Source organism: Phalaenopsis equestris, unplaced genomic scaffold (genome assembly GCF_001263595.1).
Source record: "Phalaenopsis equestris unplaced genomic scaffold, ASM126359v1 Scaffold000297, whole genome shotgun sequence".
Classification (NCBI taxonomy): Eukaryota; Viridiplantae; Streptophyta; class Magnoliopsida; order Asparagales; family Orchidaceae; genus Phalaenopsis; species Phalaenopsis equestris.
This window is the reverse complement of record NW_018164739.1, coordinates 4,307,087-4,332,511: the sequence shown is the minus strand read 5'-3', so window position 1 is coordinate 4,332,511 and position 25,425 is coordinate 4,307,087. Positions and strand designations below refer to the sequence as shown.

The 25,425-nt window shown below is 32.3% G+C and overlaps 2 protein-coding genes across 3 annotated transcripts; one reads left to right on the top strand and one right to left on the bottom strand.

Moving 5' to 3' along the window:
• Window positions 1-3,955: 3,955 nt before the first annotated feature.
• LOC110025389 (transmembrane 9 superfamily member 2-like) lies at window positions 3,956-12,564 on the top strand. 2 transcript variants are annotated; one of them, XM_020725844.1, is made up of 7 exons: window positions 3,956-4,336; window positions 9,586-9,626; window positions 9,709-10,273; window positions 10,347-10,484; window positions 10,833-10,989; window positions 11,214-11,698; window positions 12,131-12,564. In XM_020725844.1, exons 1-7 carry the CDS (start codon window positions 4,188-4,190, stop codon window positions 12,348-12,350), a joined length of 1,755 nt encoding a protein of 584 aa, XP_020581503.1. In that variant the 5' UTR covers window positions 3,956-4,187; the 3' UTR covers window positions 12,351-12,564. The 2 variants fall into 2 exon arrangements, with proteins under 2 accessions (XP_020581503.1, XP_020581502.1); XM_020725843.1 differs by having other exon boundaries at window positions 9,580-9,626.
• A 450-nt stretch (window positions 12,565-13,014) lies between these two features.
• LOC110025429 (protein SMG9-like) lies at window positions 13,015-24,519 on the bottom strand. The gene is made up of 8 exons (XM_020725900.1): window positions 24,183-24,519; window positions 23,972-24,080; window positions 22,400-22,515; window positions 16,024-16,143; window positions 15,821-15,910; window positions 14,445-14,596; window positions 13,703-13,973; window positions 13,015-13,314 (listed from the first exon to the last, which is right to left on the bottom strand). The coding sequence occupies exons 1-8, from the start codon at window positions 24,441-24,443 to the stop codon at window positions 13,162-13,164; spliced, it is 1,272 nt and encodes a 423-aa protein (XP_020581559.1). The 5' UTR covers window positions 24,444-24,519; the 3' UTR covers window positions 13,015-13,161.
• Window positions 24,520-25,425: the final 906 nt, after the last annotated feature.

Below are 25,425 nucleotides of genomic sequence, written 5' to 3'. Positions count from 1 at the left end.
GCAGGAATGATGTTGGACTCCAGCTCATTCTCAAAGTCTCAAGCTATCTTTCTCATGCCTCAAGCTCTCCTCTCTCATGAGAGGGATGTGGCTCTATTTATAGAGCTTTGAATGCAGTTGATGTAGGAATATGAATCACTTTAATTGAATGGCTTAAAGGGCTTCCATCGATCAGACGAAATTTGATAGACATTTGAGTGTTCCAATGATGTCGAAATTGAGCAGTTTTTGGCTTGTTGGATTTGTCTTGTTAAGTCGATTGGACCATGAACTTGTCAAATTCGACATCCGTTGGACTTTCCAAATGTGTCTAAAAAGCTTTCTAACATGGTTCAACGTCTTGATCAGACTTGATTTGGTTTAGATTGGATAAACTTTGGTATCATCGAGTCCGTCTCATCGAGCCGATCGATTTTACAATAAGTTTGCTAAAATCAGAGCTATGGAAGACTTTTTATGGAGGTTTGAACATTTCTTGCTCAAAATATGGTCATGAGCTCCATGTCGTGCCTCAAGATTCGCGTCGAATAATGGAATTTTTTTTATGGCCTATCAATAGCGGACAAATTTTTAAAAACTAAATACTCAATGATTATTATGTAATAATACCTATAACACTTAAATGAAGTTACATGTGAACATCAAGTAGAAATGCGAAAGCTTTAAAGAATAAAGACCACCATAGTAGAAGACAAATTTATAAAAATCATAATACTCAATGATTAATATTTCATAATACGTAAAATAATTAAGAGAAATTTACATGTATATAACACCCAGTTCTTATGTATTTACATATCTCACTCCTAAACTTTCATACTTGCATATATGTATGACTAGTATTTTCATGTATAGATTTAAAACACTAGTCTTATATATGTAAATATGAAAGTTTAGGTGTGAGATATATAAATACATAAGAATTGTGTACGATGCATGTAAATGCCACAGTAATTAAATAGTGTTTTTTTTCTTTGAAGTGAATGAACTTCTTGTTTGTTTTCTCCTCGAACATATTCCTCCTATTTTTTTTTCATCAAGCATGTAACATAAGCTCCATAAGGCATCCTTTATTATGACCCATAACATAAAGTATACATGGATTGAGTTTCATGACATAAGATTTATTAACTGAACATATAAATATCATCAACTAACTTAGATAAGCATGTTTCCAAGTTTAAGTTTATCCATACATTTAACAATCAAAGTCACCATCCAACATGTGTAAAATATTAATTAAAAGGAAAATGATCTTTCTTGTTATAGAAGGATAAAAGTTTATCCTTTTGAGTGTGTGCGTGTAATATTTAAGGGGATTTACATGCTAACAATAATACCTAAACTTTAGTATTTACACCCTGGTTTCTATATATATATATATATATATATATATATATATAAACAATGCTTATGCTCCTTACCTTAGCTTTCATTTATTATGATCTCAACAATGTCTCTCATCATGTCGTCACAATGCCACCCATGACCACCTCAACAACATGTTCAACAATGCCAGTGTGTTGGACCTGACCGATGGCATCTTCGACCCATCTATAACGTTGCATCAATGATGTTGACTTTATGCTTGCTTATAAATCAACTTTAATGAATCATCATCACCCACAACCACGTATATAAATGTTAAATACATCATCAAACATACTTCATCCACATTTTTCACCTCCCTTAATTGAAGTTTATCATGAATTCGCCATCTATTTTGATAGTTACAAGCTAGTTATGATTATGTAGTTTACTAAAACACCTTCATTAAACCTTACTATAGTCTCACTCAAATCTATATAAATACTGGTAAGAGAGTGAGCTTGACATAGCAAATCATTTCAACACCAATATATAGACTCTTAAAAAGTAATCTTATGAAATCTCATTATTTTCATGTCACCCATGGATAGATTTATAATCAACAAAGGCCTTCATGGATTATGTAGTAAATAATGCATATTACTTATATTAAGAATCAAAATATACATTTGTATAAAATTTACTTAAGTCATTTGAAGAAAAAATATATATATACATTAAGATTTATTAAAAACTTACTTGAGATCCTAAAATCAACGCTAAAATCACATCAGAGTTGTAACAAATCATATCATGAACTTTATAATAAAATATATGTCATAATACCAAAATCCAAAATTACTAAAAATTTCAATAAATTCTAACATAAAATTCATGCCTGCAAATTAATTTTTTTTTTATTATTAAATTTGAAATTTTAACTATTTAAAATCATGAAATATCATATAATCTCACAAAAAAAAGGAAGATTTGCGTACACACCACTAAATTCTTATATATTTACTTATCTAAAAAATAAACTTCAAAATCCCTCCCTCCCTCCCTCCCTCCCAATTAGGATGTTCGCCAACAGCCCGTGTTCGGCTCGTTAATTTTGTTCGATAAGTAAACGAGCCGAACACGAACTAAGATGTGTTCGTTCGTGTTCGGCTCGTTTTGACTCGAAATACTACTCATCAAGTTTATATATATATATATATAAAGTAGTATTTTTAAAAAATCTAATTGACTACAAAGCTACAAAGATTTATAATCAATTAAAATATTGATTGAGAAAATAGAATAAAAATTATTAAATTAGATTCAAATGATGTTTTAATATAAATAATAATTTTTAAATATTGCTCAAACCCTTATTATTTTATGGCTACATAATTAGGGTTTGTTAAAAGAACTCTTTGTTCGTGAACAACTCTTGTTTGGCTCGTTAAGCAAACGAGCCGAACACGAACAAACTTTTTGAGCTCGAAATATAAACGAGTTCGGCTTGCTTACACCCCTACTCCCAACACATTTTTTAAAAAAGTTATAATTATAAAACATTTGATGTGATGTGAAAATTCTAAATGATATACATCAACAACAAGCCTTTGTCCTATTAAGTGGGGTCACCGACAAGTATCATTTTTCTCTATTGTGTTCTACCGAGCATTGTATTTTCAATTAATTCTATTAAATTAATTAAGATTATTTTTATATAATATGCCCAAGTCTTTTGATGTCTATCTCTACCTTTACTAACATGAGTTAAATCTAAAAAATCTACTCTCTTAAGTGGGTCATCAGGTAGTCGACAATTAATGTGATCACCATCTAACGCGACTCTCTCTAATCTTGTATGTCACTGGAGCTACTCAAACCCTTTCATGAATATATTTGTTTTCCATTCTCTAAGTGTAAAGCCACTCATCCACCTGAACATTCTTATCTTAACAACACTTAAATTTTACGTCTTTATTTTACAGGCCGACAATCTCCAACATAAATCATTGCAAGTCTCACCACCATTTTACAAAATTTTTCCTTTTAAGTCTAAACAAGACTTTTCTATCACACCTGATGCATTCCTCAACTTTAACCTTTCAACTTTAATTCTACGAATAACATCATCATCCATATCACAATCACTTCGAACAATGACCCCAAAATATCTGAAACATTCATTCATTTTAATGACTTGATCAACCATTATTACAATCCCGCCACAAGAACTACTACTACTAAAATCACATTTCATGAATTCAATTTTTGATCTACTCAAATGAAAACCTTTAGACGATAAAATTAACATCCATAATTTAAAATTTTCTTCAAGAAGGATATCATCAACGAAAACATACACCAAGATACATCCTCCTATAAATGTCCTGTAAGAGCATTCATAACCAAAACAAAAAGGAAAGCATGGGCTTAAAACCGATCTATAATGCATACAACTTAAATATGAAAATACTCGATCAATCCTCCTTATGTTCGAATGCAAGTAACAACTTTAATATAGTATCTTTAATGGCCTGAATATAAGTAATATTAACACCTTTTTTTTTTCTAAATCAACAAAATCTATATGATATAAATATAAAAAAAGATTTAAAAATAAGTAGTTGATACATAAATACAACAGAAATAGATGGTATATCTTCTAAATAAACCACATCCAAGCGACTCAGAAGAGCCGAGCTGCCGATCCTTCCCCCGAAGTTCTCAGATCTCGAGACCCAAATTCCCGCGACGATCGTAATGGATCTGCGCGCCCATTACCCGATCCCGTGGGAAGCTTCTGGTGGGAGGGATCTCTGAGCAGCGGGATTCTGCGGGGAAGAAGAACAGGAGGAGGAAAAGCGAGCCCTAATTAGTAGATGATGGGGAGACCTGACGCTGCTCTCCTGCTCATTGTGCTTGTCGCTTGCTTTTCGAGAGCAAAAACTGATGGGTTGGATCACAAATATAAGGAGGGGGATCGCGTTCCTTTGTATGCGAACAAAGTCGGCCCGTTTCACAATCCAAGGTAATCCTAAGATTTAGAATTTTTTTTTCTTTTCAATTTTAGTTTTATTGATCTTTTATGTTTTACTTTGTATTTTTATCATGGATCTTCTTCCTGGATTATTGATGGATGTTTGATTCTCGTTCTTGTTTTAGGGCTGTGTGGTTGCAAGTTTTATCCAGGATTCATGCTAAATTGACCAGGATCTAATCAAATTTAACTTCTGTCAGGCCAAACAGCTTTTCAAAAATTAAATAAATCTTAATTGATTATATTCTGCTCCTCCATTATGTTCTTACCCCTTCTTAAACTTACTCTCCATCTTGATGGTTATTTTTTTTTCAGAATAAGGACTGTTTAAGTAAGACCTACACTCCTGCTTTACAGAAGTCTCATATACAACAACAATAACAATAAAGTCTTAGTCGGCTACCTGAATCATTTTTCTCGATTGTGTCCTATTTAGTGTCATATTTTCATTTAGTTATAATAAATTAAGACCATTTTTTATACAATAAGCCCAAATCTTCCTAGGTCTACCTTTGTCTTTCTTAACATAAGTCGAATCTAAAACATCTACTCTCCTAATCGGATCATCAGATGATCGACGTTTGATGTGACCAAACTATCTAATACGACTCTCTCTAATTTTGTCTGTCACTGGAGCTACACCAACCCTATCCCAGATATATTCATTTCACATTTTGTCTCTAAGTGCAAAGCTCTAAGTATTCTACTAATAACATCCCCATCTATATCACCATCACCTTAAACAATAGACCCGAGATATCTAAACCGTTTACATTTTTACCAACATTCAGCGCCATAGAGCATTGCAGGTCACAAAAGGCCAGAAGCATTCCTCCATTTCAACCAACCAACTTGAATTCTACTATTAACATACCCATCTATATCACCATCGCTTTGAACAACAGACCCGAGATATCTAAATCGTTCACACCTTTTAATAATTTGATCACCCAAAGTTACACTTTTGTCACTAGAGCTACTACTATTAAAATTACATTTTCATGTATTCAGATTTAGTTCTACTCAAATGAAGGCCTTTAGACTCCAATGTAGACATAGGACCTCCATAGTTCAAGTTTTTCCTGGGCTTTTTCTCTCGTCTTATCCACGAGAAGGATATAATCAGCAAAAAACATACACCAAAGTACATCCTCCTGTAAATGTCCACTTAGACCATCCATAAAGCAAAAAGATATGGGCTTAAAGCCAATCCTTGATGTAATCCAACAAAAATAGGAAAATAGTTGGTCAATCCTCCTTCAATTCGAGCACAAGTAACAACTCTAGTATACATATTTTTAATGACTTGAGTTTAAGTCAAATCAACACCTTTCTTCTCAAGAACGCTCCAAAGGGCATCTCTTGGAACCTTATCGTAAGCTTTTTCTAAATTAAAAAAAAAAATCAAATGTAGATCCTCCTTATTATCTCTGAACTTCTCCATCAAACCTCTTAATAAATGTATAACTTCCATGGTAGACCTGCCGGACATAAAACTGATTAGAGTATGAGAAATCTTTGTAATACGTCTTAACTTATGTTTCATTACCCTCTCCCATAATTTTAAAGTATGACACATCAACCTAATTCCTCTATAATTTGCACACTCTTGTGCATCCCCTTTATTCTTAAAAATGAAGACCAAATTACTCTTTCTCCACCCCGTAGACATCTTTTTAGTTTTTAAAATAATATTAAAGAGTTTAGTAAGCCAAGAAACTCCCAAATCTCCTAAAGTAAGCCAAGAAACTCCCAAATCTCCTAAAAATTTCCACACTTCAATTGGGATATCATCAGGTCCTACAAACTTTTTACCCTTTGTTTTCTTTAAAGCCTATTCAACTTCTTTTTTATTAATGCGGCGGTAAAAATGAAATATTTTATTATTATTAGCGATATTAAGATTACTAAGGTCGATGGTATTTTCAGAAACTTCATTAAAAATTTTATCAAAATAACTCATCCACCTATGTTGGATATCATTTTCTATGAAAAGAACTTTTTTATTTTCAGCTTTAATATACTTTATTTGGATTAAATCTTTACTTTTCTTTTCTATTTGTTTGACTAATTTATACAGATATTTTTCACCCTCGTCAGCGTCTAATCTATCATAAAGATCACTAAAAGCAGAATTTTTAACGTCACAAATAATTCTTTTAGACTCCTTGCGAGTCGTTAGATATTTTTCTCAGTTTTCTAAGTTTTTACAACAACAACAACAAAGCCTTAATCCCACTACGTGGGGTCGTCTGCATAAATCCTTTTTCTGCATTACGTCCTATTTAGTGTCATATTTTCATTTAGTTCTAGTAAATTAAGATCATTTTTTATAGAATAAGCCCAAGTGTTCCTAGGTCTACTTTTGCCTTTCTTAACACAAGTCGAATCTAAAACATCTACTCTCCTAATCGGATCATTAGATGGTCGACGTTTAATGTGACCAAACCATCTAAGACGACTTTCTCTAATTTTGTCCGTCACAGGAGCTACACCAATCCTATCATGGACATAATCATTTCACATTATGTCTCTAAGTGTAAAGCCTCTCATCCACCTAATCATTCTCATCTTGGCAACACTTAACTTATTATTATGCTTCACTTTTAAAGGCCAACATTCAGCGCCATAGAGCATTGCAGGTCTCACCACCGTCTTATAAAATTTTCCTTTCAGTCTAAGCAGTACTTTGTTATCACACAAAAGGCCCGAAGCATTCCTCCATTTCAACCAACCAACTTAAATTCTATTATTAACATCCCCATCTATATCAGCATCGCTTTGAACAACAGACCCAAGATATCTAAATTGTTTATCATATATTCAGTTTTAGTTCTACTTAAATGAAGGTTTTTAGACTCCAATGTAGACCTCCATATTTCAAGTTTTTCCTGGGCTTTTTCTCTCGTTTTATCCACGAGAAGGATATCATCAGCAAAATGCATACACCAAGGTACTTCCTCCTGTAGATGTTCAGTAAGACCATCCATAACTAAAGCAAAAAGATAAGGGCTTAAAGTCGATCACTGATGTAATCCAACAAAAATAGGAAAATATTTGGTCAATCCTCCTTCAATTTGAACACAAGTAACAACTCTAGTATACCTATCTTTAATGACTTGAATATGACCCATATCAACACCTTTCTTCTCAAGAACTCTCCAAAGGATATCTCTTGGAACCTTATCGTAAGCTTTTTCTAAATCAATAAAAATCAAAATATAATTTGGAAAATTATGAGGATAATCTTAGTAGGTTTCCTTTGGCCAGACAAGTCTATGAAAAATATTATGATCTTTCGAATTGTTTTGTACATTTCTATATTTAATCAAATATATAAACCTTGTGATAATTTATGTAAATTATACACTTATTGAAATTTGACAAAATCAGTTCCACATTGTGCATAAAAATCATATTTACTTACTGTAAAAGTTAAAAATTATTTAGCTTAATTTAAGCACTAAAATTAACTTTTAAAGTAACTTTGTATTTTTGTACAAAAATAATTATCATAAATTAAATAAGCTTAGAAAAATCATGAAAAATAGTTTTATAATCTATTTTTTTGAAAAAATTTCATTTTCAAAGTGTATTTTGAATTAAAATAATTAAAATAATCAAAATTTTTAAAACTACAAAAAATGGTTCAAAATGTGTACAAGCTTTCCCTGATCACTTAGAATTCATTATGATATTTTTCCTAATTTTTCTAAGTTAAAAATAAAATTTAAAAGCTTAAAAGTGAATTTTCCTTATTTTCTCATTAAATAATTATAATAAATAATAAGAAAAGTATTTTTTGATTTTCATCTTTAATACACTTTACTTGAGTCAAATCTTTACTTTTCTTTTCTCTTTGTTTGGTTAGTTTATACATATTTTTCACCCTTCTTAGTATCTAATATATTATAAAGATCATTAAAAGTATAATTTTAAGCGTCACAAATTGTTCTTTTAAACTCCATGTGGACTGTTTGATATTTTTCCCAGTTATCCAAGCTTTTACATTTAAACCAATTTTTATAACATAACTTCTTATATTTTATTTTTTCTTGCACACAATTATTCCACCACCAATTATTTTTATTTATAATTTTTTTTTTCTTTTAATTCCCCGAGCACATCTTTTGTTACTTTTTTAATAGTATTTGTTATTTTATCCCACATAATATTTGCTTCTTCATGAACATTCCAAATTTTGAAATCTTGAATTTTACTTATAAAAATAATTTTATTTGTGTTTTTTCGATTTTCCATCTAATTCTACGATGATAAGTCCTAGTATTCTTTATTTTACAACTCTTCATCTTAAAATCTAGAACTAACAAATGATGTTGGGTACTTCAATTCTTGCTTGGAATGACCTTACAATCTTTACAATCTCGATGATCTCTTGTTCTCATAATAAAATAATCAATTTGTGTTTTATTAGATCCACTTAAGATGCTCATAAGATGCTCATATCTTTTCTTGAATAAAGTATTAATAATAACAAAATCATATGCTAAAACAAAATCTAAAATAGTTCTACCTTCTTCGTTAGTTACTCAAAAATCGTTGCCACCATGAGTATTTCATGTCCATTTAAATCTCCTTCAATAAAAATTCTTTCTTTAAGAGGTATCATTTGTATTAAGTCTTCTAAGTCATTCCAAAAATTATCTTTAGACCCTACCCTGTATATAAACCTACTTGAGGAGCATAAGCACTTATAATATTAAAAATCTTAGTATCAATGATAATCTTAAGGGTTATAATTCTATCTCCAACTCTATTAATTTTTACAACATTATCTTTCAAACTCTTATCTATAATTACACCTACACAATTTTTAATGCGACTCTTACCGGAATACTAAAGTTTGAAACCTAAATTATCATTCTGATATATAATACTTTTGCAAAGTTTACATACATACCAATCAAATCTTATGTATTTGTATGTCTAACACCTATACTTCAAATTTAACTTGCATTCCACCTAGCCTATGGATGAAAATGTGCATTTCACTTTTTTAAAGTTAAAAATGGTGGTAATTTTTTATGTAATTTGAAAGATTTGGATGGTATAAATGTATAAAGTAAAGTTTATGTGTTAGATATGTGAATACATAGGAATTGTATGGTATGTATGTAAATGCCCCCATAGTTTTTCTGTTTTTTTTTTAAATTTGGTCATATATATTAATTCCATCTCCTATATTAATTATGGTTTTTTTTTTTTTTCCTGAGATGCAGTGAGACCTACCGGTACTACGATTTACCATTTTGTAAACCAGGTCTGCCTTTTCAAATAGCTGAATTTTAGTTGTTTTTTCACTTTGATAACTAAATGTTATTTCTAATGGTGAATGAACACAGATCACATTAATGAGAAGAAGGAAGCTCTCGGTGAAGTTCTAAATGGCGATCGATTGGTTGATGCACCATATGAGTTAAACTTTCGCAAGGACAAGCAATCTGAGAATCTTTGTAAAAAAACTTTGTTGGAGGAAGATGTTGTCAAGACTAGAGAAGCCATTTCGAGAGATTACTATTTTCAAATGTTCTATGATGACTTGCCTTTTTGGGGATTTATCGGACATTTTGATGAGAATATGTCCGATCCGAGGGAGAACAAGTACTTTCTATACAAACACATTCATTTTCAAATTCTCTACAATGATGACCGTGTGATCGAGATAAGTGCGATCTCTGACCCAAACATATCTATAGATATCACAGACGATAAGGAAGTTGATGTTGATTTCTTGTATTCGGTTTCGTGGAAGACAACTAATATCCCTTTTGAGAAAAGAATGGATAAGTACTCGAAACATTTAGAAATTCACTGGTTTTCGAGAATAAACTCGTGTGTCACCGTCGTCCTTCTTACCGGTTTCCTTGCTACCATTCTTATGAGAGTACTGAAAAATGATTTTGTTAGGTAAGAAAAGTGTCTTTAAGATGAATCTTTATTACACTGTATGCATGTTTAAGCTTGGGTGCTTTTTTTGAAGATATGCTCGCGACGAGGAGTCTCCAGAAGACGAAGAGGAGACCGGATGGAAGTACATTCATGGAGATGTCTTTAGATTTCCTAAGCACAAGTCCTTGTTCTCGGCTTTAATTGGATCTGGGACCCAACTCCTCGCCTTGTAAGACTCATCAACTTTCCTTAACTTGAAACATTGAACTTTCCTTGACAACATCTACCATTTTCTTCTTGGGAAATTCATATATGTAGCACACAATTCTTATGTATTTATATTTCTCACACCTAAACTTTCATATTTACATGCATAGTACTTTGGTGCTCTACACCCATGCATGAAAATGTGTTTTTCAAATTTAAAAAGTGATGATAGTGCTATTTTTTTATGTGATATTAAAGAACTCAGTGCCATGAGTGTATATATGAAAGTTTAGATGTGGGGCATGTAAATATATAAGAATTTTGTGCTATGTATGTAAATGCCCTTTTCCCTTTTCTTTTTTGTCGCCAGAGCTACGTTCATCTTCCTTCTGGCACTCGGTGGTGTGTTCTACCCATACAACAGAGGAGCTTTCTTCACAGCTGTTGTAGTTATATATGCCCTCACCTCTGTTATTGCTGGTTACACTGCCACCAAGATGTATTTGCAGCTAGAAGGAACCAACTGGGTATAAGATTTCTTGAGATTCAAATTTTATATGAGAAGTTTACATAATCACTACACAATTCTTATGTATTTACATTTTGAATACCCAAAGTTTGCTTTTTGCCCTTATAACATCTTAAACCTATGCATGAAAAGGTGCATTTCATTTCTAATAAGGTAGTGATGGTGGCATTTTATACTTTGCTTAAGTATAACTTGTTCTAAGTCTTCTCCATTTGGTTACAGGTGAGAAATCTTTTACTGACATGCTTCCTGTTCTGTGGACCTCTTTTTTTGACATTCTCTTTCGTTAACACCGTAGCCGTAGCGTACAGTGCAACGGCGGCCTTACCTTTCGGAACTATTATGGTGATTCTTCTGATATGGATTCTTGTGACGTTGCCGTTGCTCGTATTGGGTGGTGTCGCCGGAAAGAACAATAGAGTAGAATTCGATGCTCCGTGTCGCACGACGAAATACCCGAGAGAAATCCCTCAACTTCCTTGGTACAGAGATACAATACCTCAAATGTTGATGGCGGGATTCCTTCCCTTCAGCGCCATCTACATCGAATTGTTCTATATATTTGCAAGCATATGGGGTCACAAGACCTACACTATATACGGCATTCTCTTCGTAATCTTTGTAATCCTTATCGTTGTTACGGCGTTCGTTGCTGTCGCGTCAACGTATTTCCAACTAGCTGCCGAAGATCATGACTGGTGGTGGAGGTAAGAGCTTTGAATATGGCATTTAACATAAGGGGGCATTTACATGCATAACAACCAATTCCTATGTAGCATTACTTATTTATATTTATACCAGTTATATTTTAATACCACATAAAATATACAACAGTTTTAACTTTCAAAAAGTGAAATACACCTTTCCATGCATAGGTAAGGTTAGGTGTTGGATATTTAAATACATAAGAATTGAGTGGTATATATGTAAATCTTCCTATATAATTCTGAAATACCACTAATTCTAACTTCTTTGAAAGAAATATACCTTTTGACGCACATGTTTTGATGTGATTGTAACACTAAAGTATGATATGTGTAAATATCAAACTTTATCTGCTATATATGTAAATACATAAGAATTGTATGTTATACATGTAAACTCTAAGAAACCATTGAACCTCTTTCTTCTTGATGCAGGTCTGTTTTCTGTGGTGGCTCCACTGGCTTATTTATTTTCTTCTACTGCCTTTACTACTATCATGTTAGAACAGACATGTCTGGCTTAATGCAAGCATCAGTTTTCTTTGGATACATGGCCTGCATCTGCTATGGCTTCTTCCTCATGCTCGGCACCGTCGGATTCTGTGCTTCACTGTTTTTCGTCCGCCGTATATACCGCTCGATCAAATGCGAATAAAACTCGTCACAGTATTGAGTAAACTTTAGATTCACATTCAGTGTTTCTCCATTGTAGTTATAAGGGGAGGTCTAATAAATTGGTTTCTTTAGTTCTTCAGCAAAATATTACTAGTCTGGGAGTAATGGTATGTTTTGCTTTAAATAAATATGATATTTATTTGTTGTGCAAGTTTTGTGAGTTTTATTCGGATCAGATGATCCATTCTTAGAATGTATCCAATTTTGGTTGTTCTACCTTTTTTTTTTTTTTTTTTTTTTTTTTTTTTGGTAGGCTAGAGTGCTCGAACCCAAATATAAATAAAAAATTGATCAAAATCATTAAATGTAACAAAAAAAAATCATTAAATGTAACCAAATAAATAAATAAATAATAATGAATATTCAACATGTATAAATTACCAATTTTCTTCAATCATTTGTATTGAGTATTGACTAGTGGTATTTTTTATGTGCTATGAAAGAATTATTGGTATAAATGTGAAAAATAAAGTTTAGGCGTTAGGTGTGTAAATACGTGAAAATGTGTATTTCACTTATAAAAAGATAGTCATGGTAGTATTTTTGATATGATGTTACAGGTTTCAGTGGGATGCAGGTAAATATGAATGTTTCGGTTTTAGATATGTAAACACATAAGAATTGTGTGGTATATATGTAAATTCTCCTAGAAAAAATTGTAATATCATAAGAACAAAAAAAGGCACATCCTCTAACATCATCAACATAATGACAGAAAAAAGTTGAGAAAGCCTCCAGTCGGTAGAAGCTTACCAGGAATATCATGACACGAAACATCCATTATTCATATTTTACTTCCTAAACAATCCAGAAGCCTGAAGGGTTTTACAGTAGTCGGTGATCACAGGAGATTTCTTCAATATGCCCCAAATCTTAGCAGAGTTCCTCAACCAATCACGTTCTGTCACAGGCTTTGCAAATGGATGGGGTTCCATTGATAATATCTGTGTAAAAAAAATCAGTTAGATCCTTGGAAATGGCTAATGATTGAGTACAAAGATTCTGAATTCATCTGCCAATTATATTATTAGAAAACAGTAGATGACTGTTGATTATGAATATTTAATTGAAGAGATATTTACATACATACCGCTCAATTCCTATATAATTATATATGTCCAGCTCCTGAACTGAGATTTTTACACACATACCCACTTAAACTATGCATGAAAAGGTGTATTTCACTTTTTCAAAGTTAAAATGGTGGTATTGTTGTGATATGAAGAATTTGGGGAGTACAAATGTAAAAAAAGTAAAGTTTTGGTATTTGATATGTAAATACATAGGAATTGTGGGGTATGTATGTAAATGCCCCAAAATTAAAGGCATTACCTGATCACAAAGTTTTCCCATCATGCAATTGAAACTCTCATATTGAGGTTTCTGTGAGTCATCTTGGAGTTTCAGAGGAAGAAATATTAAGTCTGCCCCCATGAATTTGGACTCTTTAGCTTTGTTAGGTGGAGAAAGAGAAGAATCATTTTGCTCATTTTTCAATTCATTTGACTTGTTTATATTATTGAATGATGATGAGCTGAAATATTTCAGGAGAGCCTTCCTCAAGAGCATAGTGTTTGAAGGAGAAAGCTCAAGGTCCCGCAATCTGCACTGGGTAAAGAGAGTTTAGGAGAAATCATGAATTGCGTAGTACTTGATAAATAAAACAAAAAGACTACAAAATTGCATTAAATTAAATAAAGCATGGCGTGGAATGAAAAAAGGAATGATAATTACAAAGGATACCATCAAATGAAAGAAAATATTATAAAACTGAAATTATTTGAAGCAGTTAATGAAGATATGTTATCTTTCTATTTCTTTTCTTTTTCTTTTTCTTTTTGGTTAGAGGCCAAAACAAAACGCTAGTAAAAATGCTCAAGCTTCCTTTACTTCGGGACATTATCTCCAGGAAATCACCATGGTACTACAGAGTATGATGTAAACATAGCTAATAATTGCATATCTAAAATATATGACTACAATAACTTTCACAAAGTTGTAGAAAAAAATTAAAATTATTCGAAAATATGAAAAAAATAAATAAAATAAAATAAAAGGTTAACATGACTCTTACTTGGTATGTATGAATACAAGAGTCGCTAGATACTCATCACTTGGAGCTAGAAGGTTGCCATTATTCTCCTTGTCCAGAAAAGAAGTAGAACCCTGTGTTTGACCAGTGGCCAGAGTGGAGGGATCTGGTATATTATGCTTCAGCAAGTCAACCTATTATAAAAGCATTAATTGCAATAGGTAAGATAAAACTGAAATACTCGATTTAGAATACAAGCACGAGGGTTAGAGAGAAATACCTTTCATGATAACATAAGGAAAAAGGCATTATGTGCAAGATCATGAAGAGCACAACAAAGAAAATTTGCCATTTCTTAAAGAGGGTAGAAGAAAAACATTGAAAAAATAATAATTTACCTCTTGTAAAAAAATAAACAATGGAACCCATAAGCTCATGTCACTTGTGTTGCTTATAATTGATTTAGTGATAGCAAATCTTGTATTAATGTCCTCTAATGGATATAACTCAAGACGACAAAACCATTGAATCTTGATCAGCTTTGTCGTAATTACCTCATAATATGCTCTGAGTTGCAATGTATCTTGCTCGCCTAAATCTAAGTCATTATAGAAATCGGTTCAAACAAGAATCCATCGCAAAAAAATAAATAAATAAATAAATAAATAAATAAAACATCATAGAGACTCAATTTACCTTTAATTAAAAAATTCTCCCACAATTGAGCGAGGCAATTAACAACAATGACCTAGGCCCAAGGGAAGTTATGAATGAGGAATATAGGCATTTATGAGAGTAAAATCGTTGGATTGTGCATTATCAACATCTATTCTATCTTGGAAAAGTCAAGCCCTAAAATTCATATACATACAAAGCCGGCAAGCTATTAGTAAAACATCTAGTCATCATACCTTGGCTCTAACCCACTTTCTTCATCATACTTGCACATACATTTTGTAGACACATTATCAGTGTATCTTTTGGCACTTTTTGTACAAACCCAAACCACCAAGATATATTTTTCTATTATCTTTCCTTCAATAGGTAGTATTTGTCCTCCTAATACAATCCTATATTCTCTCAAAAATTCATGCTAATATTCTCATTTCAGACCACACGTAATATATTCACTTCTTTGCAGCCAACACTCAATCCATGTCACCATACAATATGTCTACTAAAAAAGCGAGCATGCATGTTACCATTCAAGCAAACAAATAAGTGATAAGCCAAGAATAGCATTCATATCTTAACTAAACACAAAGAAGTGCAAACCAAATAAAACCACACTTCCATGAGGACAACAAACAGAATAGCTGCTTCCAAAGAAACGAAAGTTTGTTTGTATCTCATGCGTAGAATAAGTGAGTTTTAAGAGGAAAAAATAGCAGAAAATGATGCTTTAATATAATACTCACTGTAAGCATATGCTGCCATATGCTAAAGTCATGAATTCCTTCTGATACAACCAACAATATGTTACATACGGAAGCCAGGAAAACACCGAGCTATGAAGGTTCTTGCATGTATGAAAAGAGGATAAAGTTAGGTCAGATAAATCGAAAGGATTGAACCTGCACGTAAAATTAAGAGCATCAAAATCACTTTTTATATGAATCACCTGTATACCCATTAACTCATGAGCTAAATCGGCTGATAGAGACTCTCCATTCAGCACAGAAATTGCAGAAGTTCCATCAGGTCTCATCATATCAACCAGAACAGAGGGACTGAATATTGGCTGCAAATGATAAGCAATCTATTACAACATCAAAATGATGAAAAATATTGAAAGAATGAAGCAACAGAAGAATCCAAGCATCTCAAACTTATTATTTAGCAGGAGCTCTCAATAGAGCGCATTCACGGGCAATTGGCTAGAGATGTTCCATCAGTTGAACAACTAGCCTATGCTATTCATGACACTTCCTCCAAATTGTTTTGTCAGTGTATAGGAAATTGAAAGTTACTACTTCCTTTTTCTGTTCGCAGTTATGAAGGTTCTATTCTTTTATATTAGCGTGAAGATATTGTCTCTTGATCATGTCATCATCATGTACATAGCATTATAAAGGATTAGGAGCATGAAGAAGCGCACACTGCAGTTACAATCAATGATATCATCCTTCTAGGTTAGATTACAATTTGACCAACAGGAGCTCTCATAGATTGCATTTTTTAGCACGTTCATGTAACAACACATGGCTTGTATACAGTATTTAGGATATTCATATTAGTAAACACGTGGAATTCATGCTATTCTTATATTAACCCAAGGTATTTCTCTGTCACATTGTCACTTTTGTCACACCTAGATCATTGATCATTGATGATTCATCCCTACATGCCTATCTGACTAGAAAAACTAACTAGCCTGCATGCATAAATAGTATTCGAAGAGACTGGACCATACCCAAATTCCTTGGTCCTAACTTGTGTTTGACAAAGCCCAACTTGTGGGCATCCATTTTGGCCCAACTTGTGGGCATCCTTTTTGGCCCAACTTCAGCACATATATTGGGACCAATATCACTTGTTCACAGCCTCACACTAAAACCACAAATTCTATAGTTGGGCCCAAATCAATGAAGATATCTCATCTCCATCTTTAGACTAATGAAATTCATTTAAATTTACCCACATTTTTCTAAGGAGCCATCTAAGTAAACCACACTTACTTCGATAAAGACCTTACCAGTGTTTTAAGTAGGCTAAATACACTTTTTCACTCATCTACGCCTTAGTGGACCACTTCCACTTAGACATTCCATTGCTTTCTCAATACATCACATTTACTTGGCCTAAGAGATTTACATCTCAAATGGACCAAATTTGTTTAACACTTTTAGTGAGACCAAATTTACTAACAAGCCCCTTGGTTGGGCAAGCCGCAGTTGCTTAAGCGACCTGTCATATATCTCCGATCACTCAATTGCATCTCTTGGATATCTAGACCTCTATATAGATATCTGGGCTCAGTTAAACGAGCAGTGTTTTCACTATAACTCAGTCATTTAACCATCAAATTGATTAGCATTGATTTGCAATGTTCTGCATGAGACGACACATAAATTGACTAATTGAATTAGTTATATATCTACAATTTTGTGGTTACGATAAATTAACCATCATCATCACTAATTTGATTGTTGTATAATGATCTGCCATCAGTCATAATCAGATCACATATAATTGCTGTAAGATAATAAATGATATAAGAAATTTCACCTAAGCTTTGTTTTAAATCAAACTATCTAAACCATATGTAAAGTTATCTTTTGTAAGCTTATTACATTATTTAAATTAAATGAAATTTGCAATAAATGATATTTAAATTTTAATTTATAAAAAAAAATTAATTAATATTTTCACTAAATTTAGATAGGTTGACATGACAATTCTTTAGATCTCTGAAGCAAGATCAGTCATATAATTTTTATAATCATATGAGATGCATCCAAAAGTAACAATACTTTCACAACACTAAGTATTATGATAGGCGCGCCAATAGATGTTTGTTTGGTCAATGATGGGGTGTAGTTAAATTTTTTTATTGTATAAACATTACAATGAATATTGTTTATGATAACTATGCCTTTTATAATATTTTTTTGTTGTGTTTTGATATATTTACATGAGCACTAGAAATTAAATATATATATATATATATATTATTGTCAAAAGTCGCTCTACAGAGGTGGGAACATGAATAAATAAAATGTATATAGTTGGCTTCTCCTGTGTGTGCTATGCTAGCATACACCTACAAAATATGATTCATCACACGTTGCAAGCTATATGTATACTCGTATATACTAATGACTATTTTATGAGGCGAAGTATGCACTTTTTTAGCTTTTGAATATATTTTTTAAGATTAAAAAATGTGCATCAAACTAAAACTTGAGCACTAGTCTCAGCATATTATTAGATTTAGGACTAAAAAAAAAAAAAAAAAAAAAAAAAAAAAGGCAAGGACAACGAGCAAATAGCTCATGTCTCATAAAAGTAGATGCATATTTTTGTACCAACTTATGATCGCATTGAACATATGTGAAGCCCGACATCTTTTTTTACTTTTATTCATGTGTATTGCAAATTCTGACCTTTTTCTATTATTTATTCATATTTGTTTAATAAATTTGCTGATTTTATAGCTTACTTAAGGGTAAGTTGTTGTCTGAAACCAATTGAAATATAACAAGCTTGCTGAAAAAAATATATTTTCTACAAAATTAATTAAAATGATAAGAAACACTAAAATCCATAAGTGAAAATCATTTTTTATAAAACAAATATTTTATTATTGCATGATCCTTGAGCCATTTTTTCAAATAAAATGAACAAAATCACTTGTGTTTATGTGGATACATAAATCACAAGTTGAGCCCCTTATACCTTCTTATAAGGGAGAATCAATTATTAGCTTTAACGATGGATGATTCACGACAGAATGACATGGCATAAATCCAAAAACATATTATCATTCATGTCCTATAAAGTATACATGGTCCTTTACACTTAGATTCATGATTTAAATTTTCCTAGGTGGTGTTTTAGAATGATATAGGTTGTATTTGTATGTTTATTGATCCAGATAGGAACGTAAAGCCAATTCAAATTGTATGGCCCTTATGTTTAAACTATCTTATCCTTCTTCTGTAAGCATCCTCTCATAGTCTAAGAGAAACAAGCTTTGTCAATTTACAAATCCATCTAATAAATTTCTGTTTAGAAGTTTAAGTTTATTTCTTCGGTTTGAGTCATGAGGGCCCTCTAGAGGACACAGTTCATGACTATTGACAGAACGTTGATGTGTTGTTAATTTTGCATTTGTTGTTATATGTATTTCCGAATTTTATATGATGATATTGTACTTTGAGGAAGGTTTTTGTTGTTTTTGTTTGTGATAGCAGGAAAGGAGAATTTCAGGGATCAAATTGAAACATAATGGAGATTGGAGCAAAAATAAACTATTGGACGCTTAGGAGCTTGAATATTAGCATTTAGGCGCTATAAACCTCTAAATTTGTTAAGCAACAAACTCGAGAGCTTGACGCCTAGGAGCCTGAAACTGAAATTGACAGTTGGAGCAGTTCAAACTTCAAGATAATGGGGAGAAAACATAAAAGTGAGGGAGACGAATTCATAAGGTGTTTTTTGATTTGTTCTCTTCTTTCCTTACAAGGGAAGAAAATTTTGGAGGAGAAGGCTACACATCTAACGAGGAGGTTAAAAGTTCTAAAGCAAGATCAAAGAGAGTTTGTGAGATTGAGAGATTGTGAGTGTGCTTGTAATTCATTTGCATTTGTTGGACTTAAGGGAGATAAGTATTCTGAGTTTTTGTTTGTTCTTCTTTAAGAGACAATTCTGAGACCCTTGCATATGAGTTTTACTTTTAAGTTAATGTTGATGAAATTTGGCAAGCATAGTGGGTAGATTTTTTATGTTCTCCTTTGTTGTGGAAGTGTAGGGATAAGGGCTAAGCAAGTTGCAAGTTGCAAGTTGGTGTGAATTTTGTGTGAAATTTATAAATGGTTTTCGAACAACCTAGGAACTCATAGACTTTTAACTTGGCCAGTTAATTTGTTAAAATTAATCGTGATTATACAAATTTCGGGAGGAATCTATAAGGAACGATTAAATTATCCACACAAGCTCATTGGAATAGGAATATCGCCTTTGAATTCATGCAAATTGACTAGGGAGCAAGGTTGTCTTGGATTTTTCATTTGATTTAGAAAACTAAAAGAATGAATTGTTAACCTTTCTTAGACTACCAGACAGAGATAAGAAAGATTTTGCTATTCTCTCATTTGACACCTTTAATGAATCTTTTGCTAAGTTGAATCCCTACATAACCACTTCAAATGAGAAATTTTGGGAAATATCTTAATTATCATGACTTTCTATTAATTGTTTTAGAACTTAGGTTTTGCTCAGGTGGTGTTTTAGAATGATATAGGTTGTATTTGTATGTTTATTGATCCAGATAGGAACGTAAAGCCAATTCAAATTGTATGGCCCTTATGTTTAAACTATCTTATCCTTCTTCTGTAAGCATCCTCTCATAGTCTAAGAGAAACAAGCTTTGTCAATTTACAAATCCATCTAATAAATTTCTGTTTAGAAGTTTAAGTTTATTTCTTCGGTTTGAGTCATGAGGGCCCTCTAGAGGACACAGTTCATGACTATTGACAGAACGTTGATGTGTTGTTAATTTTGCATTTGTTGTTATATGTATTTCCGAATTTTATATGATGATATTGTACTTTGAGGAAGGTTTTTGTTGTTTTTGTTTGTGATAGCAGGAAAGGAGAATTTCAGGGATCAAATTGAAACATAATGGAGATTGGAGCAAAAATAAACTATTGGACGCTTAGGAGCTTGAATATTAGCATTTAGGCGCTATAAACCTCTAAATTTGTTAAGCAACAAACTCGAGAGCTTGACGCCTAGGAGCCTGAAACTGAAATTGACAGTTGGAGCAGTTCAAACTTCAAGATAATGGGGAGAAAACATAAAAGTGAGGGAGACGAATTCATAAGGTGTTTTTTGATTTGTTCTCTTCTTTCCTTACAAGGGAAGAAAATTTTGGAGGAGAAGGCTACACATCTAACGAGGAGGTTAAAAGTTCTAAAGCAAGATCAAAGAGAGTTTGTGAGATTGAGAGATTGTGAGTGTGCTTGTAATTCATTTGCATTTGTTGGACTTAAGGGAGATAAGTATTCTGAGTTTTTGTTTGTTCTTCTTTAAGAGACAATTCTGAGACCCTTGCATATGAGTTTTACTTTTAAGTTAATGTTGATGAAATTTGGCAAGCATAGTGGGTAGATTTTTTATGTTCTCCTTTGTTGTGGAAGTGTAGGGATAAGGGCTAAGCAAGTTGCAAGTTGCAAGTTGGTGTGAATTTTGTGTGAAATTTATAAATGGTTTTCGAACAACCTAGGAACTCATAGACTTTTAACTTGGCCAGTTAATTTGTTAAAATTAATCGTGATTATACAAATTTCGGGAGGAATCTATAAGGAACGATTAAATTATCCACACAAGCTCATTGGAATAGGAATATCGCCTTTGAATTCATGCAAATTGACTAGGGAGCAAGGTTGTCTTGGATTTTTCATTTGATTTAGAAAACTAAAAGAATGAATTGTTAACCTTTCTTAGACTACCAGACAGAGATAAGAAAGATTTTGCTATTCTCTCATTTGACACCTTTAATGAATCTTTTGCTAAGTTGAATCCCTACATAACCACTTCAAATGAGAAATTTTGGGAAATATCTTAATTATCATGACTTTCTATTAATTGTTTTAGAACTTAGGTTTTGCTCATTTTCAAAAATTTGGGTAAGAACTTTTATTAAACTTCAAAACTTCAACCTTTCAGGCTAGAATTTTTCCTAATTGAGTTTATCTTGTTCTCTGCAAAATCGACAACCGGACTCCAATATGAAGACAAGTTTTTTTTATGTTGCCCATATGCATGCATGTCACAGCTTGTTGAGGAGCCCGTTTCAATTCAACTGACATGCCCACACATGATGGTTTCATCAAAAGGTATTCTTTTACCATTAATAAATAGTCTATATCACGTGTACCAATGACTCCAAAGCAAATTCTTGAAGATCAAATGAGGTTGCAAAGAGAGAGAAAAAAAAAGAAGAAATAGAGTGAGGCAAAACATGTGAGAAAAAAATAAAGAAAATGGAATGAGAAAATTTATGTCAAGAACTATTCTTGTATCATGAAAAAAGTAATATCATTCATGTCAAATGTATCAAGAAATCATACTCAAAGTAGGAACTATATAGTGCCTTAAAGAATAAAGAAAATTAAATAGTGTGATTGAGAAATAAAAATAACATAAGAAAATTATAATTTCAATAGCCAAATGATATGCAAAATAAACATTCCAAAAATATAATTCAATCTTAAATTTCTTAATGAATCATCTCCAAATCAAATACAAGTAAAATAAAAGGAGAAACAAACCTGTGCATCAAGTAGTATATATCTTTCAGAAGTAACCCTTAATTCAATGCCGGAAGTGCAATGTTTTGCCATCGCTCTAACTTCATCAGATTGTGTTGTAAAAGGTGGCAACATTCCTGCCAAAGCATTGATTGCATGGAGCTTGTTAAATCAAAACAGAATATGCTGCTAAAATATAAAGTAAACCCTAGTTTTAGTAGGAGTTTGTGTTTTTATGTAAGAGAAGAAAAAAAAAGAAAAAAAAATCAAGCTGAAATTGAGCAATTATTACCTGAAATGCCAGCTATCTATTTAGTTATTTAGTCAATAGTCTTATAATGGCAAATTAATCAATCATTAGTGGCTTTTTGTGGAAAAAATAACCACAATTATCTTTTAATTTGCATAATAATTATTAATTTATCATCCACCGTCGAAAACATAAATACCATACAATAATTAATTCTTATAAATTAAATTTGTAGGCTGCCAAATAAAATTATATATTAAATGAAGAAATTAGTGAGTTACATAAATAAACAATAAATCAACATAAATTTAGAAATTACCATAACATTTGCAAGCTCAATAGCATATTAGATCAATAAGTTTGATGATTTGATTGCATTTTTATATATATTCCCTTATGATTGCATCAGCTTATATGTTCGGCTATTCATATGGATTAATCCTGCTCAATGCTTAAATTGTAAGCTTCTCACTCGGCCTATTAAAATACATAACAAAATAGGCTCTTAATCTTGCAACAAACACAACAAACCTTACATTCATACCCTTAGAACATTCTTTTATTGTCCTTTCTATTAGTAAAAAAATTAAACATCTATGCCTAAGTTCTCGATCATTAAATCAAGTGGTTACCACCTAATCTTACGATATTAGCACGTATTAGCTATATAATTCACTTACAACATTGATAGTAATTTCATAAAAATAAAATAAAAAATATCATTTGGGGAGTTTTACGTTTCGACATTTTTTATGAACTTTTACGTTATTTATGACAACAGATGTTAAGTTTCCTCTTACCTCTTGCAATGAGGTAAATCAGTATGATTTAGTAGAAATGAAACAAATTTAATTTTTTCAGGATCACCTCAATCTTGTTGGCTTGAAATATAATAAAAATGAATGATTTGATGATCGGTAATTATTTTAAATAGCATTGTATTTTTAAAGCAATGTAACATTAAACCAAATACATAACATTTGAAAGATAGCACTGCTATATGAGTTGCATTGCTATTTAGACAAATGTGTTATTTAAATAACATTAAACCAAACAAACCTCGAATCCTATTTTAATGGCATCAGACATCGCAAAATTTGCCAACATGTAGATGCTAGCTAGGCTATTTGCTGACTAAAACAAAATAAAATAAATAATAAGATCGTAATAATCATTGACCTTTCCAGTTTCTATCGTACTGATTAAGTAAAACAAAGATTGAATCAAACACAACTTATTCTATTCATAATGATAATATCAGCATAAAATTGAACCAAACATACTGCAAAACAAAACCCAAACAAGATATCAAAAGAAGATAAGAATCATCTTGAAAAAGGTACCTGGAGAATTTCCATCAAAGCCATACAATTCATTCATGATTGTCGACTTGCCTACCCCAGGCGGTCCAATAATGCCAATGACAGTAAAATCCATATTCTCGTTAAGAAACTGTATTTTATATAATTTAAAAGAAAAATGATCATTAGGAGCGATCCAAGGATTAGGGTTTTTGAATTCAAACCAAATCACAGGAAAAAAGTACAAGAATACCGGAAGAATCCGATCGATGTGGACGTCCCATGATTCAGAAATAAGGCTGAGCGATCCCGGCTGCGGGGCATTGCGAGAACGGATGACGACAGCGGAGGGATCGTCGTCGCGAGCTAACCTAGAGGAAGCGGCTCCGGAAGCGGGCTTGGCGAGCAGAATCTTCTGCGGAGGCGGAGCTGGAGGGAGGCCCGACGAAGAGGATGCTAGACCCATGGAGGAGCTTGACGAAGCAGTGGTAGTCTGCGCACCGACGCCAGCCATTGAAAACAAATGCTCGCCACCGTACTGCGTAGCCGAGCCAGGGAAAAAGAAGTATCAATGTAGAATGAATATTCAATACAATTTGAACACTACAAGTGAAAAGGAGTACCTTAGACATAGAATGAACACAATTTGAAGCTATTTTATTTCTAAAAAAATTGTATATCCATCATAAAAATGTTTTATCATTCCTATCATTATATTTTATTGTCAATTTCATGAAAAATGAAGTAAAATTTCTTCTAATTATGCTTCCCGAGTTTGACCAACATTTGGGGAACTCAAAAAGTTCATGCAAGAGATTATCAAATTCCGATTAATACGTGGGAAACTCGAATTGGCCCATCCGCGGTGGTTCCACCCAAGCGGCAAAACGGACAAAGAAAAAAATTCCTAAGAAACTGGCAACGTTAGGTGATGTTCGATTGGTAAAATTTGTAACAAATCGATAATGATGCTTGGCTTCTAATCAAAAAGTATACAAGATCTGACCCACTATACTATTGTATCATAAAAATCCATATCTCATGGCTCAAAATAGGACAAGCTATTACGTCAATACTCTTTACATAGTAGCGATAAGATTTGTGATACGCTATGAAGACTGTAATAATATCAGTTTAACAAATCTGGTATAAATCTAAGGCAATGACCTAATAGAGCTACTAAGAAATTGACGATGTAAGATTTGAGTCTGGAGATAACTCGGTGAACCAAACAGAAAAACTCTTTTACATGCCTAACTAGTCATCCTCTCGTTCTCTTATTATTACGCACTCATAGGTCCTGGTGCGACCCATCTGAGAACTTTTAGATGACATAAAAAAATATTGTCCTCTAGATGAGGTTTAGTTAATATGTTGCAATTTCAAAAAAAATTAGTTGATATGGAGTAGAATAAATGAGTTATGAACCTTACGAGCTTTTTGCATCCTGAACCATTTTAGGTGTCGGTCAACCCATCGTTTCAATAGTTTTAGAA

Bases quoted from the DNA above. Each gene is read 5' to 3' on its own strand.
- LOC110025389 (XM_020725843.1), top strand. From the start codon at position 4,188: ATGATGGGGAGACCTGACGCTGCTCTCCTGCTCATTGTGCTTGTCGCT. The intron at 9,627-9,708 runs GTCTGCCTTTTC...GAATGAACACAG, and splicing joins TTTACCATTTTGTAAACCAG to ATCACATTAATGAGAAGAAG. The intron at 10,274-10,346 runs GTAAGAAAAGTG...CTTTTTTTGAAG, and splicing joins CTGAAAAATGATTTTGTTAG to ATATGCTCGCGACGAGGAGT.
- LOC110025429 (XM_020725900.1), bottom strand. From the start codon at position 24,443: ATGGCTGGCGTCGGTGCGCAGACTACCACTGCTTCGTCAAGCTCCTCC. The intron at 24,081-24,182 runs GTATTCTTGTAC...TATAAAATACAG, and splicing joins ACATCGATCGGATTCTTCCG to TTTCTTAACGAGAATATGGA. The intron at 16,144-22,399 runs GTTTGTTTCTCC...TATCATTTGCAG, and splicing joins ATATACTACTTGATGCACAG to CCAATATTCAGTCCCTCTGT.